The 15,441-nt window shown below is 41.6% G+C and overlaps 1 protein-coding gene across 1 annotated transcript in view; it reads left to right on the top strand.

The window, feature by feature from the left end:
- Positions 1-15,441, top strand: part of cnksr3 (cnksr family member 3) — a 42,096-nt gene that overhangs the window by 11,990 nt on the left and 14,665 nt on the right. The window contains exons 2-3 of the mRNA XM_086265090.1: positions 8,985-9,148; positions 15,175-15,377. Coding sequence (XP_086121216.1) covers positions 8,985-9,148; positions 15,175-15,377 — 367 coding nt within the window. The remainder of the gene's footprint in view (positions 1-8,984; positions 9,149-15,174; positions 15,378-15,441) is intronic.

Here is a 15,441-nt window from a genome sequence, read left to right as displayed (position 1 = left end):
ATAGTGCAGGGTTTGACAGAGGCCTAGTCAAGCTATGAATAGCCTCATTGCTCTTTTACCACTTTTCCTTGCAGCCCTCCACCCTCGTCCTGTTGTTTTTGGGTGGTGGTGTAAAGATTCCTTTTGTTTCACCCAGTTGGGGAGTGTCGGGTCCGGACTCCATCTTTGCGCTTCAACGACTCAACACGTGTCATTTGTTGTAATGAAGAGGTGACTGAGACCTCGACAGGGATAAACCTTCAGTACAGAAAGTTTCTGAGGAGATATCTGACCTTTATCACCCGAGTATCACACAAGCCAACTGGACTTGTGATTTTTGACTGCAAAATTATAAAGTAATTCTCATCTTTCAGGAATCATTTCAGTTTTCTCTCTAGCCCAGAATGGTAGAGCGCATACTAAAATCTAGACACAGTGGAGTTTTTGGTCTATATAGCAGTAGCAGTGACACTCTTAAAACCTTTATTCTCTTCTTTCTGAAACTGTTTGAATTTTGCCTCTAGGACAAATTATAACAGAGTTAGGATTATTTAAAGACTGCTTGTAAAATTGGCTCACCCTGAGACAATGGTTTAAAAAAAAAATAAGGGCTGAGGGTATTTTCACGTTTAACTGCCCAGTAGGTTGTTTTTACATGTATATTAAAAATGCAAACTGTAAGCCATGAAAACTACTGTTAAATCTACACATTTAACAAATTCAACATGTTATTTGTTCCATTTAAGACCTCAAACGAGTCAAATGCTCAATACAGAAAGTTTTGAAAGGGTATAAACTGCATCTATAAGTAGATATTTAAACTTGTTTTAGTAGTTTAAATGGATTTTAATGGAGTTTGTTGTATTAAACATTCCAGTAATCATAATTCAACAACCCAAATTCCCAAATAGATCTTTAGTATTATATAAAAATGCAAAAAATTTACCAAGCAACAGTTCTTTTCATTTCTGCTTGAATAAACATAATGGATGTCTTTAGGTTTTCGCTTCAGCGTGTTTTCTTTAAAGGTGGGAGGTATCATGGTGCTCCTCGTTTTGTTTGTTTTCATCTTTTTGATAAATGATTAACTCGGCTGTTGATGAGCAGCTGGAGTTTAACCTGCAGCTTTTTTGATATTCTCTCCCGTGCTTGAGATGGCTAGAATAACCAACTTTATTATGACCAAGTCTTATAAATACTCCTTAACAGTCAAAATTGAGTCATGTCTGACAGAGGATGTTAATCATTGGCCATATAAATCCTGCTTGTGTATTTAAGACCCTTTATTTTTTTTCTTTCATTAACATTTCATTGATTTTAAATGTCACTGAATATTTGGCACTATGGCCACTCGGCGCTACCAAGTTTACCTGATGTTAGCAGCACAACAGCTTTCTTTTCCTGCAGGTTAACGTGCATTTTGTGCTACGGCTGACTGGTTTGCCCTGAGACAGTTTACATAAAGCCACTTGTTTACTCAGTTATGGCGTCATGGGACTGAGGCTGTGTTCTGTCTAACCTTGCTTATTTACAACGCTATGCAGCTACGTACGATCCACACATAGGCACTGCTTTAACGCTTGCTAGCCATGCCTGAGAATTCTGTGTGGAGCATCTTCTCTGTTGTCATAGCAACAACCAGTCTTACAAGACAAGCTGGCCAAACTGCGAGTAGTAGTAGTAGTAGTAGTAGTAGTAGTAGTAGTAGTAGTAGTTTACCTCTGTAAACACCCACAGTTGTTATTTTATCCACAGTCACTTTGTTCATACTCAATCTGCACTGCAGCTAAGGAAGTACAGCAAGAAAGAATCTTTTTAAAAATATATTTAATGATACACATATTGATACTGTAGGAGAATTGATGTGATAATACATCCAAAAATCTCAATACATCTGAACATTACTCGTGAACAAATTACAGTCTGTGCTTTGTAAGGCTTTTTTTTTTTTTTTTTTTTTTTTTTTTTTTCAGGATGTGGAATCTGGCTGCTAAAGGTTGCTTCAGCCATAAAAATGTTTATTTGTGAGTTTGATTAATAATGAGTGTGTTAATTCCTCAAAGAAGGGAAAATGGATGTAGATGTGTTTTCACCCCTGCATGGCTGGTCAGGCCTGGTGTGAAGTAGGTGTGAACATTGCGTCATCGGGTTTTGGAGAGCTGTGGAAGCAGACACCTCCTGTCAGATGTCAGGATGCTGTGGAGGGGGGTTGAGGTCAGAAGTCTTTCACACTGAACTGTTTAAACAGTTTCTTCATAAATGTAGCCGTCTGCCAATCCAAAATGGCCTCCACAAAGTTGGGGGGGGGGGCTTAAAAACATGGCTGTCTTATCCTTCTATTAAACTTAACATGTCTTTTACAGGAATGTTCTTGAAGTTGAAATCTTGTTCTTTTAACATAAAAGGAAAATGTATAAATGGGGATGAATGAAGCGGGGTTGCTCAGAGTTTGACACAAATTAGTGAATGCTCTGTGGCTGTATAGCTTATCTCGCATCCGTCTGTGGGTGGAGAGGGTGACAAGGATAGTCAAAGTTTGTTGGATTATTTTGTTTTCATAATCTTGGAGAGCAAAATTAGTCACAAAGCCCTTAGCACTGCTGCCATCTTTTGATTGATAACAGATAAAATTGATTAAGACACATGAAGTAATGACCCATCAAATATTAACCTCCTAGTTTTCATGGATTTGAGGCTATCGTGCAGCTTTGTCATTATGGTAACAATTAAAACTTTCCCACCCTGAGCTGCTGCTTCCTGTTGGCACACAGTTTCCCGGCAGCAGCTGAGAGACAGATATATATATACCCATTTCAATTATTTATTTTTACCAGTGACACCAATATAACATCTCCACATTCACAGATATACATTTCTGACATTCAAAAACAAAACAAAAACAAATCAGCGACCAATATAGCCACCTTTCTTTGCAAGGACACTCAAAAGCCTGCCATCCATGGATTCTGTCAGTGTTTTGATCTGTTCACCATCAACATTGCGTGCAGCAGCAACCACAGCCTCCCAGACACTGTTCAGAGAGGTGTACTGTTTTCCCTCCTTGTAAATCTCACATTTGATGATGGACCACAGGTTCTCAATGGGGTTCAGATCAGGTGAACAAGGTGGCCATGTCATTGGTTTTTCTTCTTTTATACCCTTTCTTGCCAGCCACACTGTGGAGTACTTTGACGCGTGTGATGGAGCATTGTACTGCATGAAAATCATGTTTTTCTTGAAGGATGCAGACTTCTTCCTGTACCACTGCTTGAAGAAGGTGTCTTCCAGAAACTGGCAGTAGGACTGGGAGTTGAGCTTGACTCCATCCTCAACCCGAAAAGGCCCCACAAGCTCATCTTTGATGATACCAGCCCAAACCAGTACTCCACCTCCACCTTGCCGGCGTCTGAGTCGGACTGGAGCTCTCTGCCCTTTACCAATCCAGCCACGGGCCCATCCATCTGGCCCATCAAGACTCACTCTCATTTCATCAGTCCATAAAACCTTAGAAAAATCAGTCTTGCGATATTTCTTGGCCCAGTCTTGACGTTTCAGCTTGTGTGTCTTGTTCAGTGGTGGTCGTCTTTCAGCCTTTCTTACCTTGGCCATGTCTCTGAGTATTGCACACCTTGTGCTTTTGGGCACTCCAGTGATGTTGCAGCTCTGAAATATGGCCAAACTGGTGGCAAGTGGCATCTTGGCAGCTGCACGCTTGACTTTTCTCAGTTCATGGCCAGTTATTTTGCGCCTTGGTTTTTCCACACGCTTCTTGCGACCCTGTTGACTATTTTGAATGAAACGCTTGATTGTTCGATGATCACGCTTCAGAAGCTTTGCAATTTTGAGACTGCTGCATCCCTCTGCAAGATATCTCACTATTTTTGACTTTTCTAAGCCTCTCAAGTCCTTCTTTTGACCCATTTTGCCAAAGGAAAGGACGTTGCCTAATAATTATGCACACCTGATATAGGGTGTTGATGTCATTAGACCACACCCCTTCTCATTACAGAGATGCACATCACCTAATATGCTTAATTGGTAGTAGGCTTTCGAGCCTATACAGCTTGGAGTAAGACAACATGCATGAAGAGGATGATGTGGACAAAATACTCATTTGCCTAATAATTCTGCACTCCCTGTATGGTCATCAAAAGAGCAAAATACACTAAACAAAGTGAATGTAGGAATTCAGGAATCATGTCAGAGTTCAGAGTGTCTGTGCACTTTGCTCTCTAGTGGCCTTTCATGTCAAGCCGAATTTATTCTGTCAACAAACACGAAAGTTTCAACGGAAATACTGAGATGGTTCTCTCATTTTAACTGTGCTGTGATGGCAGTGAACTCGGAGCAGGTAAGTTTAAAATCAGAGGTTAAAAACTGAAAGTTAAAAACAGTTTTCTTTTGTTGACAGTATATTTAAAGAACACTTGCAATAACAGCATTTCTGATGATACAGACAAAAATACTAAACACTCAGTAAAACTGTATTCATTGTATGCAGTATTTATGTCTTATCTTTTTCCGATGAAAAAGGTGAAATAAGACTGCATGGGTAAGCACAAAAGTAGCGTGGACAGTATTTTCCCTGGAAATGTTAAGTACAACATAACTGGCTTCACATTTGTTTTACAATGACTAAAATAACTTGACCTTGAAAATATTTTCTTCCTGGGATGTTCTGCAGTCGATTCTGCAGCATTAAACAAATACTGGAGGCTTCCTCTCAGACATGCCTGGGCTCTTTTTATTGTTGTGTGCACAGGGAACACAAGCTCATGGAGTTGCTATAGCAATCATACCACAATATGATATTTTATATCATTTAAAAATGAATACCGGCATTATCTCAGACGATATGATGCGACACAGGTCTAGCTGACACTGGACGTATCGATGGGCATCGAGGAAATGCCCTTCGATACGTGCACTGTTTCTTCACGTCTTTTGAAAAGGTGTTCCATGGCCTCGGATGGGCTTGGAACTGTGAGTCACTGGCAGTTTGTCTATAAATGTCGGTGAATGAAGCAGCTGATCTGCTCCCAGCGTTGTTGTCCCTCCTCCTTCCTCTCACCTGTTTGGAAATCAATCCTCTGAAACAGGCTATGAATATTTCATCAGTCTGAACCTGAGCTCAGAGTACACTGTGAAACATTCACATTACAAGTCTGTACAAATTAGATGAACTAAAAACATAAGTGCAGATACAGTTGCTTTTTCCCCACCTATGCAGCTGATCATGTTAAAGCAATAATTATCAAACATTTTGTACCAAAGGGGACAACCAAGATGATCTGAATGGACCTCTGTGGTTCAGTTTTATCCCAAGAGATAACCCTACTGTTTCAGACCATATTTGCTCAATAAATGAGGGCTTCTCTCCAGCTCTTCCTAAAGTAAGTGTTTCTTGTGGTGCTATGGACAGAAAAGGTTCACACAGATACCATCTGCTGTGTTTAATTATTCGTGCTGCTTGAGAAGCATCTCACAAACCAAACAACTAAACCGCCAACACAAGGCTCTCAGCAGTGTTAGTGTGGTAATCCAGCTCGATCCTCGGCGCCTGTCAGAGGTTTGAAACGGCTTTCCGAGAGTTTGGGCCGAGCGCCAAACCCGACAGAGCAATCATCGAGATGAGGAATGATAAAAATGACTCAGCAGCTACAGAAATTAATGAGGTTTTATGTATTGCTGGAACATTGGATCCAGACCTGAATGTTGGACTTGAGTTTTTATTCTTTTATCTACTTTATTTAACTTGTTAATCTCCCATAATTTGAGCAAACTGTCTAAGCCATTGGTTTTCAGACCTGAATCTATCGAATGTTTCCCATCTGAGCAGGATGTTTCTGCATCACAGGAAGAATCAAGTGTAGAAGCTTAGCAGAAACTCCTGTTTGCTTATGTTATGATGGTAGTTGTCTCTGCTTTTCAGGGAGACTCAGTCTTTTGTTATCATGCTTTCATTAGCAGGCGATTTGGCTCCCGTGTGACGTTTAGCCGACCCTGCTGTGCAGCTGAGAGATTATCGGCCTCCTCGGGTGACAGTAATGTGATCCAGGCTGTCACCAACACATTCCTGCTGACTGCAAACTGCTGTCCAGCTCTGACCAACAGCAGAGGGAGTTTAGTTTGAAGTGTGGAGATGCGCTACAACCTAGAAGGAGCAGGAATTGTGGATATTTACCTGAGGAAGGTTTGGGAGTATGGTCACAGTTTCAATTTGGGTGTATTGAGAAACTTTCAGGAGCAACTGAACTGGAGCAGAAACCAAAATGAATGTGTGAAGATATAGGAGTTCAAGGCTTTCACAGTAGTATCTCGTTTTCTTTTAGTTTGATGAATGGAGAATTTTTAATTAAAGTTTAATTTACATGCTTTAATGGAGGGATCTCAAACTTGTTCTTGTTTATCATGAACTGATCCATTGCTAATTACCACCTCAAATTAAACTAAATATATTTTGTGACAATAAAGAAGCAGTATCAGTATCACTGTCTTTCAGTGACTTTCTCATCCCATCCACAATCTGAAGCTGCTGTTTGGGACTCATTCAGCTCTCCACCTGCAGCAGGTTTCTGGAAGCAGATCTTCAAATCAGATGCAGGACTGCTGGGTGCAGTCCAAGAAGCTGGAGTTGGAGTCTGTCATTCTGCAGGATGAGAGTGGTGACCAGATCACTCTATGAGGAAAGCTCAGTACTAAGTGCTTAACTTTCAAAATGATAGGAAGGGGATCAAAAGACAATGCATGTTTAAATCCGTTGTTTAAAGTCTGGCCCTCTGAGAATGTCCTGAAGTGTTGCCCATCCCAGATGGTCTAAATTTTACCCTGTTGGGGGATGAGCAGACGACCCGTATCCTCCTGCTGGGGCCTGATTTGGAGTGCTTCCCAGACAATTTCACCCCCTCAAACTTTGCTGAAATCCTGTGAGTCTTTATTCTGGCCTTTTATAATAAAGACCAAAATGAATCGAATCTTACCGTTGTACTATCAGTAAGCAAACAAACACGCTTTGTATTCTCGGTGCAACTCTGTGTCAGAGGCTGCTGAACTCGGAGGTGTCCCGTCAGCAGTTAGTTAAGAGGAATGTTCCTCCCTGCTGTCAGAGAGAAAGCGTGGGCCATCTGTCGTCCCGAACACAAACAGGAGTCGCAGCTTCTTTAATGACCACATGCTGGGGCAGTTGTTTTCTTCTCACCCTCCCAGACATTTTGTTGGCCAGTTGCTGCTCGGCTTCTGCATAACATCATCATCATCTGCCATTTGTTGAAAGCTTGTGTGCTAAAACTCTAACATTTATTTTTAGTATGATGCAGGATTCAAGTCTGAACTTAAATCAAGAAAAAGAACTTGTTGAAATGTTTTGAACAAAAACAATGCTGTGGAGTGAACTTTGAGATGGAGGATTTCACGCTGGCAGAACGGAGAGTTGTAGAGGCTGTTGAACTGTTAAATTGCTGTAGACAGTTCTTCTCTTTAGCGTACAATGTGTGCACGTATGCTTAATATATTTTTTTGAGTTTTTCATATTCTTCCCAACCAAACACATCCAAAAACCCTGCAGCGAACCTTTTCTGTGCTCATGTGTGTCAGACAGTAACTGGTGCGTGATTGCTCATTTTATTGATCCAGCTAAGAGAACTCTTTGAACTCGTTCACAGAGGTCAGAGGTGAATGTTGGGTGCAAAGTGGCGCCGCTGAAACGGGCGCCATCTCCCTTGAGGTCTCATGAGGTCACGGGGCTGAAAGTGGGGTGCCCAGTATGACCATACCGGGCCACCAGAGAAAGATGTCATTAAGCATGCAAACCTGCGCATTAACCACTACTGGCAGAGCTATTAAATGTTAAATGAACCAACACTTTATGGATTGATGATTTGAGTATTTCTGGCATTTTAAGTGACAGTAGCCGTAGATTTGTGATGATGGTACAGAGGATTAGTGCTACGAGTTCAATACACGTGAGCTCCCCGACGATGTTCACATGCACGCGTGTGGTTGAGTTGGCTGTCAAGGATTGATTCATGCCAGAAATTCAATTTGTTCTACACATGTGGGGAGGAAAAGGTCTCATCCTGTTCCCTCCTTTCACAGTAAAGCTCTCTTCTCGCATATTCTCTGTTGTGATAGAGTAAGTCATGCATTAATAACTACTGCTTAAATTGTCAAATGTATTTCTTCAAATCAAATTAGTTTGAGTGTTGTTCCTGCAAATGTTTCACAATAAAAGCCTCATTAAGATGTGAAGGGTTTCTGTACAGTTACAAGTGCTATAGGACTTTCAATTTGAAATATACAGGAAGTGTTGAGATTGTAAGAAACAACAAAATGAGGCGACTGTAACAGAGAGACTGAGATTTTAAAAAACTAAATGGGGCTAATTAAAATTGTCCTAGCTATCTTTAGCTACTCAGGTAAAGTTAGATAAATAAAATCAGAAAAACATTATACTTGAAACAAAGTCTAGGACTAACAAACAGACAGTAAGTTATTGAAAGAAACGTATTCCTTTATACAGGAATGTGTTTCTTGGTCTGTTATTAGGTGACGAAAATAGTTTGCTTGTTGGTTGGTTGACGGAGGTGATGGATTTAAGAAAAGGTGTGGTTTGGTGAGCTGGCAGGACGCTGCCAGGCTGTTGGCTGTCACAGTGACTGATTGAGTCAATAAGGCGATGTTGACTCAGCAGCTGTTTGCTGTAAGACCTGAATGGATCATTGAGAGATGACTTTCACTGAAACTCAGATGCTGAAGTCATGCTCTGGTTTACTTGCATGTGTGTGCCTTAAGAACTCCAGGCTGATTGGTGATCCATGATATACAACCTAGAAATGTGAGCGATCAAAAGCACTTCTGTTATAAAACACTAATTGTGTTGCATCCCTGATGAATTTGTCAGTTTACTCAAATTTCAAACCTGAGTTTTGCTGAATTAAAATGGTGAATTTCATCAATAACCTGTTCTGTGAACATTAAATGTGCTTCATTGTCGTTGTCTCTCTCAGGTCTGGATGACAGCCTGCAGCAGTACATCCCATCCTTCCAACAGCTGCAGGTGGATGGGGAGAAGCTGCTCAGGATGTCCCACCAGGAGCTGCTGTCTCTGGGCGTGGCGAGGGTTGGACACCAGGAGCTGATCCTGGAGGCGGTGGATCTGCTCTGCGCTCTGGTCAGTTAGAAATCAGAAAATCCCACATTCTCTTTTTACTTCTGATAACGTTCCTGTTTAGAAATGTTCCTCTACTATATAACTGTGGATTTCAGTGTCCGCTGTCATCACTCATGAGTCAGCATGTTAAATATACCTGTTTCAAGTCCTTTGAGATATGTCTTTAGCAGTGTTGACCTCCAATTCTTGTTCAATCAAACAATTTCTAATGATGCTGATGAGAAACTGCCAAAGCTTCTCTCCGTGTGAGACTCTGCTGAGATGGTGTCTGGACCACACAAACACCTGGCTTGTGTTACAAACCATAAAAATGTTGTAGGCGAATGCATGCACTGGAGTTAACTGAGTTAGCAGTTAGTAAAGGGGATATCTCAATTTGAGCTTCCATCCATTTTTGGCCACTTGTCATGTTTTTCTGGCTTGTCCAGGGAGTCCACTCCAGGGGAGGCTCAGGACTGGAAATGCCTTGGAAAGTCTGGAGAGTCCAGGAAGGAGGGAGGTTTGGGAATCTTTGCTTAGACTCATTGGCTGATACTTATAAGTTCAGCAGCAGAGCAGAAGATGATCCTTTTCTGTCCATCACTGATGGCAGTGCTGTAAACCTTGTGTAAAAGTTTCTAGAGCAAAGATTTGTTTCTTTTAAATAAATGTTTCAGTTGCATTTAAAAACAGCACCACAGCTACCACCATGCACATTACACGCTGCCTGAGGGGGCATTAAAACAGCTCAGTGTTCATCATAACAATCATAAGACCAGTGCTGTGATCAGAATCCTACTGCGTCTGATATATTTGGACAGTTTTTCTCAGAAAGTCTGAAAACTGAGCAAGAGAGGGATTTTCTAGGAAACTACAGAGTTTATCTTCGGTTTTTTAGGTTTAATGCCACAAATGAATGAAAGTTGAGCAGTAGTTTGTGTTGTGATTCTCCTGTTGTGCCCTTTAGTGGAACTGAGTTTTGGTTTAGTCGGTCGTGGCTAAAAAGTTCAGTATTCCTGTTTTCACTCAAACAAATCAACGGCAAACATTTATATGATTTCTAAAAAAATTGTTTCGCTGTGAAACACAGAGCTGTGTGATATGTTTTTAATGCCCAGAAGGTGTCAAACGGGAGCAGAAATCTTTGTTTAAAAGCACGTCAGTTATGCATGAAAATCAGTAATGAATGAAATAACCAGTGACTTAAGCCGATGACACGTGGACATTGAAACAAAGAGACGACAGAAGAGTAAATGATCCGGTGACTCAGCATGGAGAACGTCATAAGAGGAAACTTCATCTATCATAGAGTTAATATTGGAAGGAAAACAGAAAGGGTAGTAGTGATGTTGAATTTAAATTATCCTGAAAGTCACTCCAGCTTAGGCTGGTTAACCATATCCAGACACAAAGGTGGAGTTAACTAGCAGGTAGGTTGGTTTGCAAAAGGCAGACTGGATGTGCGAATCACCTGACCCTGAAAAACTAACATTGAGGCTTCATAATAGCTGTGTAGTGGCTGCAGACTTTGGTGTGACCCGTTTAAAGTTTTGAAGCACACACAGAGCCCCTCAGTCAGCTGTTTATGGGCTCTAACGTCTGTGTGGTGGTGAAAAGGGGGATTTACAGGCTGTGCTGAGGTTTAATGTTGTGACTGGCCTGAATAGGATTCAGTGGCTTTTTTTAAATGGAGACTGACACTCTGCTGTACCCGCCAACAAATGGTGACGATAAAAGAACAAGTGACCACAACAGACACTTATCAACCGCACTAACTACAAATTACTGTGTCCACCATATCAACTTTTCTCCAGTATAGTTGTTCAGATTGTCTGACTGCTATCTGATAATATGACATTTACACGCAGACATCTGTAACTGAACTTTTCAATGTTTGTTTAAATGTGAAAAGCATTAAAACACAGAATACTTCATTGGCTGAAGAGAAGATTCCTAAAACTCCCAACATTTCAGGGAAAAGTCTTTTTTTATATATATTTTTATATATATGGCTTTTCCTCATAACAGCTGGGGCTGTGCGATATGACCAAAATCTCATATCCCGATATAAGAATTCTATCATCCGATAACGATATAAATCACAAAAATGCAACATTTTCTGTAAATTCTGTGAATCTCGGGCAGCTCGACTTGCGGGAAGTGTTTCCAGCTGCGCGTCATGTAGCTGGAGTCGAGTGTTTTAACCGATGCATGAAACAATACATTTTTAGACATAAGTTGTAACGGCCGCCGTTTTCTTTGTGAGTATTTATTACACGGCGTGCTGCAGGGAAAAGCCTGTTCTAACGTTTGAGTCTAAGGTTTATTTTTTAGCACCTGATGGCTCTTTTTTACTTCTCATCCGTAAATAATCTGCTCTTTCACGTGATTTAGTTTATTTAGAAAAGTCTCAACTGGATCTTGAGCTTTATTGTGAAAGCTTTATGTGGACGCCCTCAGACATCGGTGTGTTGGTGGTTCTTTGTGTCTGGGGGTGGGCGTCCGGGTACACACCGGCTCACTCCTTGGCGGCCGCTTATCGGGGCCTGGAGCCTGGGGCTCGCTCGGGCCCCTTCGGGGGTGGGGTGCCCCCGGCCTCTCGGCCTGGGGCTCGGTCACTCAGGCACAGCTGGCGGCCGGCGGAGCTCACGGGCGCGTCACTGCAACTCCCCCTGGCTTCTGCTCCGCGGCTGCTGAGTGAACCCTCATCTGGGACTCTCCTCAGCTCTTACTGGAACAGTGGCGCGGCTGCCCCTCTGTTGGTCTTCCATGGTTTCTTGTGTTCTGGGGGCCTCTGGATGTCTGGAGTTTTGATCTCCTCCATACCTGCTTCACACCCTGGAGGACGGGGCTGTGGCCCCCCCACACTCCCTAGCAGATCGTTACATGGAGAAACCTTTGGAATACAAGCGCGCTGATCCACACAGGTATGCACACGGGTGTTCACTGCTCGTAGACCCAAATTACACCTTTCTTGGCTGCTACTTCGAAGCACATCTGTCCTGCGTGCTGCACAACAACATTGAATATTTAGTATTTACTGCTGTTTACACTTAGCTAGATTAATGCGATGGTGTTGTGTTTAGTATGTTGCTTTGTTTTTTGGTTTTTTTTGTCTTTTTTTGCTTGTTTTCTATTCTTCTCTCAACAGGTGATCCAGGAGATTTTTTATTTTTTTTCTCCCCCCCTTTCTCACTGTCCCTCTCCCCTTCTGTTTTTCCTTTCCTTCCTCTTTCTTTCTCCCTTTCCTATCTCTCACTCATGTCTGTCCCGTCTGTAACATCTGAAAATAAAATATAATAAATAATAAAAACAAAGATCGACCAAATGGACCAATACGGCAATGCCACGATGATCCATTTGGCAAAGTAAATCCATTGGGTATCCTTGTTGGTCTTCAGACAACAATTCTGATGGCTAAAGAACCAAATGGGACAGGCGGAAAAAAAAAGAAAAAAAAAGGAAAAAAGAAAGCTTTATGTGGAACATAAACAAGCGGACATGTGATGGCGTTACCGTCGTTGTTCCTAACCACAACGCATAAAAAAACAGGCGCTTGTCCGTCCGTAGTGTGGTTATATAAAATACAGGAGAAAGAGAAAAATTTATGAAATTAATATAGCCACTACAGTGACCATCAAAACGGTGAAAAAATATTGCCGTAAACAGTTTATTTTGTGACACCACGAAACAAACGATAGCATAAAATGAAACAATAGATGTTTTTATATCGTCATCCGATATATATCTGATCCCTCAAGCCATCCCTCAAGATTTTGTACATTAAAAGCAATGCATTGTCCGGGATTGTAACATTTAGTCCTTTACTGAATCAGTGGAATCGTTAGTACAGTCAGTGGGGGATTTGCCCAAATAAATGACAATTTATTTGCTTCTGGTTCATAACGGCTTTGTCTGTCATATGATTCAGTCTTTAGGAATGTCATAAGGAAAGGCAACTTAAAGAGTGCTAGTCAGACCCCTCCTCATACTGTATTTGTGTTTGCAATTAGCTGATCTTTATTAGATTCCTGACCCCAGGCAAGGCTGAACAACCTGACAGTAGCGTATTTCAGAGCTTTAGTCTGTATCCCACATCCTCCCTCAGCCATGTGACGGGCACAAGCGACGTGTCATTTCCTGAAATGCTTTCACTTACCTCTGGAAAAATACAGTTATGACATCACACTGAAACTAACCAATCAATGCTGCGATCAGAGCACACACAGCTCCAAAGTTTCAGGGACCGTTTTCCTGCAGCATTCAAGCAAGGTCAAATGATGTGTTGTGGATATTTTTTGCAGCATGAGGCAGAGTTTGCTGCATTTTGGGGTGGAGCAGGAAACAGATGTGACCCTCCCACCTGTCAGAGACCCCCCCCCACCCTTCCCCTGACACACACACACACATTCAAACAGTTTTCAGCATGTAGAGGAAGAGTTTTGTTCCAGCGTCTTGTCACATGATCAGTTTTCAACTGAGGCTCATTTAACAGAACAAGAGAGGCCTTTTCTCTCCCGACTTTAACCCTCAGTACATACCACAGACTTATTCTGATAATTGGAGTGACATTAGGCAGCCACAGGCTCTTAATGACCCAGATTTTGTGAAACAATCATGATGCACTCAATGATCAGGGAGGCCTGCAGTTGGGTTCACCGCTGTTGAGGGAAAAAGATGTTTTTGTTTCAGCTCAGGTCTCCTGATTGACTGGAGGCAGCTGTCTCTGTTCCACAACAGACGTAAAAAGAAATTACAGAGATGATGCTCTGGGGATAATAATGTGGAAGAAAAGAGGAAACGAGCATTGTTTTATACTGACAGTTACAGTAAACATTTTCTATAGATTTCGATGTGTTTGGCATATTAATTTATCCAGATGTTGGCAAGATTTCTGGTTAATGTTGCATTTTATAAATGATTTTGTGTGCAGATTGTGTGAGATAGTTGTTCTCTCTCTTCTTTATGATTTTTGGCAGTTTTGCCTCTCCATATGAAAAGAGTGGAGCTGACACAATTAATCTGCTACCAGAGAAGCTTCTATTTATGTGAGATGATGAAAATTTGTTGGTTCAGTTTGTTCAAATGTGCAGATTGGGTACTTTCTCTGTTTTTGAAGACCTTATAAATTTTGTTTGATCTGTAATACTTCTAGAGATCTTTCACTTCAGTGCCGACATTTTCTGAAAGTTTTAAAATACTTGAACCTCCTAAAAACCTTCTGATAGTTATGCTCCTTGTTTCACTCCATCACAGCCCAGCATCATCCTGAGCTCTTTTCTGATTGACACCTAGGGATCACATCCTTTCTAACACGATTTGAAAGTTCTGCCTGAAACATGAGGTCAGGTGTCATGTTGTGTTATGAAGGATGTGTTTTCTGCGTTCAGTCAAGGTGGAACGTCGATTTGGCTCCAGATGTTTTGTTTGCATGACGCCTCAAACATCTGAATCGCTGCAGGCGACAAAGCGAATCAAAGGTCGTGTTCAGACCTGCAGATGTAATAACACATAAACGTAACACATCTGCACTTATTCATGAAAATAAACAAAAAGGTATCAGATTCATTAAACTGATTAATTAAACACGTGGCATTGATGAGTCATTTAGTTTGACGTTGATGTGGTGGGGAATTTTTTTTTTTTTTTTTTTTTAGTCGCATAATCGCTATGGCGACTGGTTTGCAGGAATGTGTGTGGGGTTTTTGTGTGTGTGTGTGTGTTTTCATTAGGGAGACAGGGTGTGTTTGTGGTCAAAGGTCGTGGGAATCTCTAAATTCCCTCCAATCATTCCTGAACATTGTTGTGTGTTCTCAAACAAAAAGTACTTTGAGGTGCAAAATACAATGTGGACTACTCAAACTGCAGCTTCGTGCAGTGTAACGTTTCCGCAGTGCCTCTTTCAGAGTTTCCTGTGGCAGCATACTTGTGCTAAGGTTAGTGAGCCAGGAAATAGTGACAGTGCTGATGGGAAGTGTAGTCTTTATGTTTAATAATTGAGTAAGAAGCAGGTTTGTTTCACTGAATCTTTCATCTTTCTTTAACAGAACTATGGCGTGGAGTCGGACAACCTGAAGACTTTGGTGGGGAAGATGAGAACAGCGCACCACAACCTGAGCAGCGCCGTGACGCAGCGCAGGAAGAACCCCGCCTACCACAGCAAAAATTCCAATCAGCCCACCAATGAATTCCTCACCGCCGTGGTCGAACTGATCGGCACCGCCAAGAATCTGCTGGCCTGGCTGGACAGGTAACCACGACGGCATTCAGAGTATCCTGGTATTAAAAACGAAACATTATTTGCTCATTAAAAC

Source organism: Aulonocara sp. 'chitande type north' Nkhata Bay, linkage group LG15, assembly GCF_057382095.1.
Source record: "Aulonocara sp. 'chitande type north' Nkhata Bay isolate Kocher_YH1m ecotype deep benthic linkage group LG15, A_spYH_male_GT1.1, whole genome shotgun sequence".
Taxonomy (NCBI): Eukaryota; Metazoa; Chordata; class Actinopteri; order Cichliformes; family Cichlidae; genus Aulonocara; species Aulonocara sp. 'chitande type north' Nkhata Bay.
Note: the sequence above shows the minus strand (reverse complement) of the source record. Positions and strands in the feature narration are given on the sequence as shown.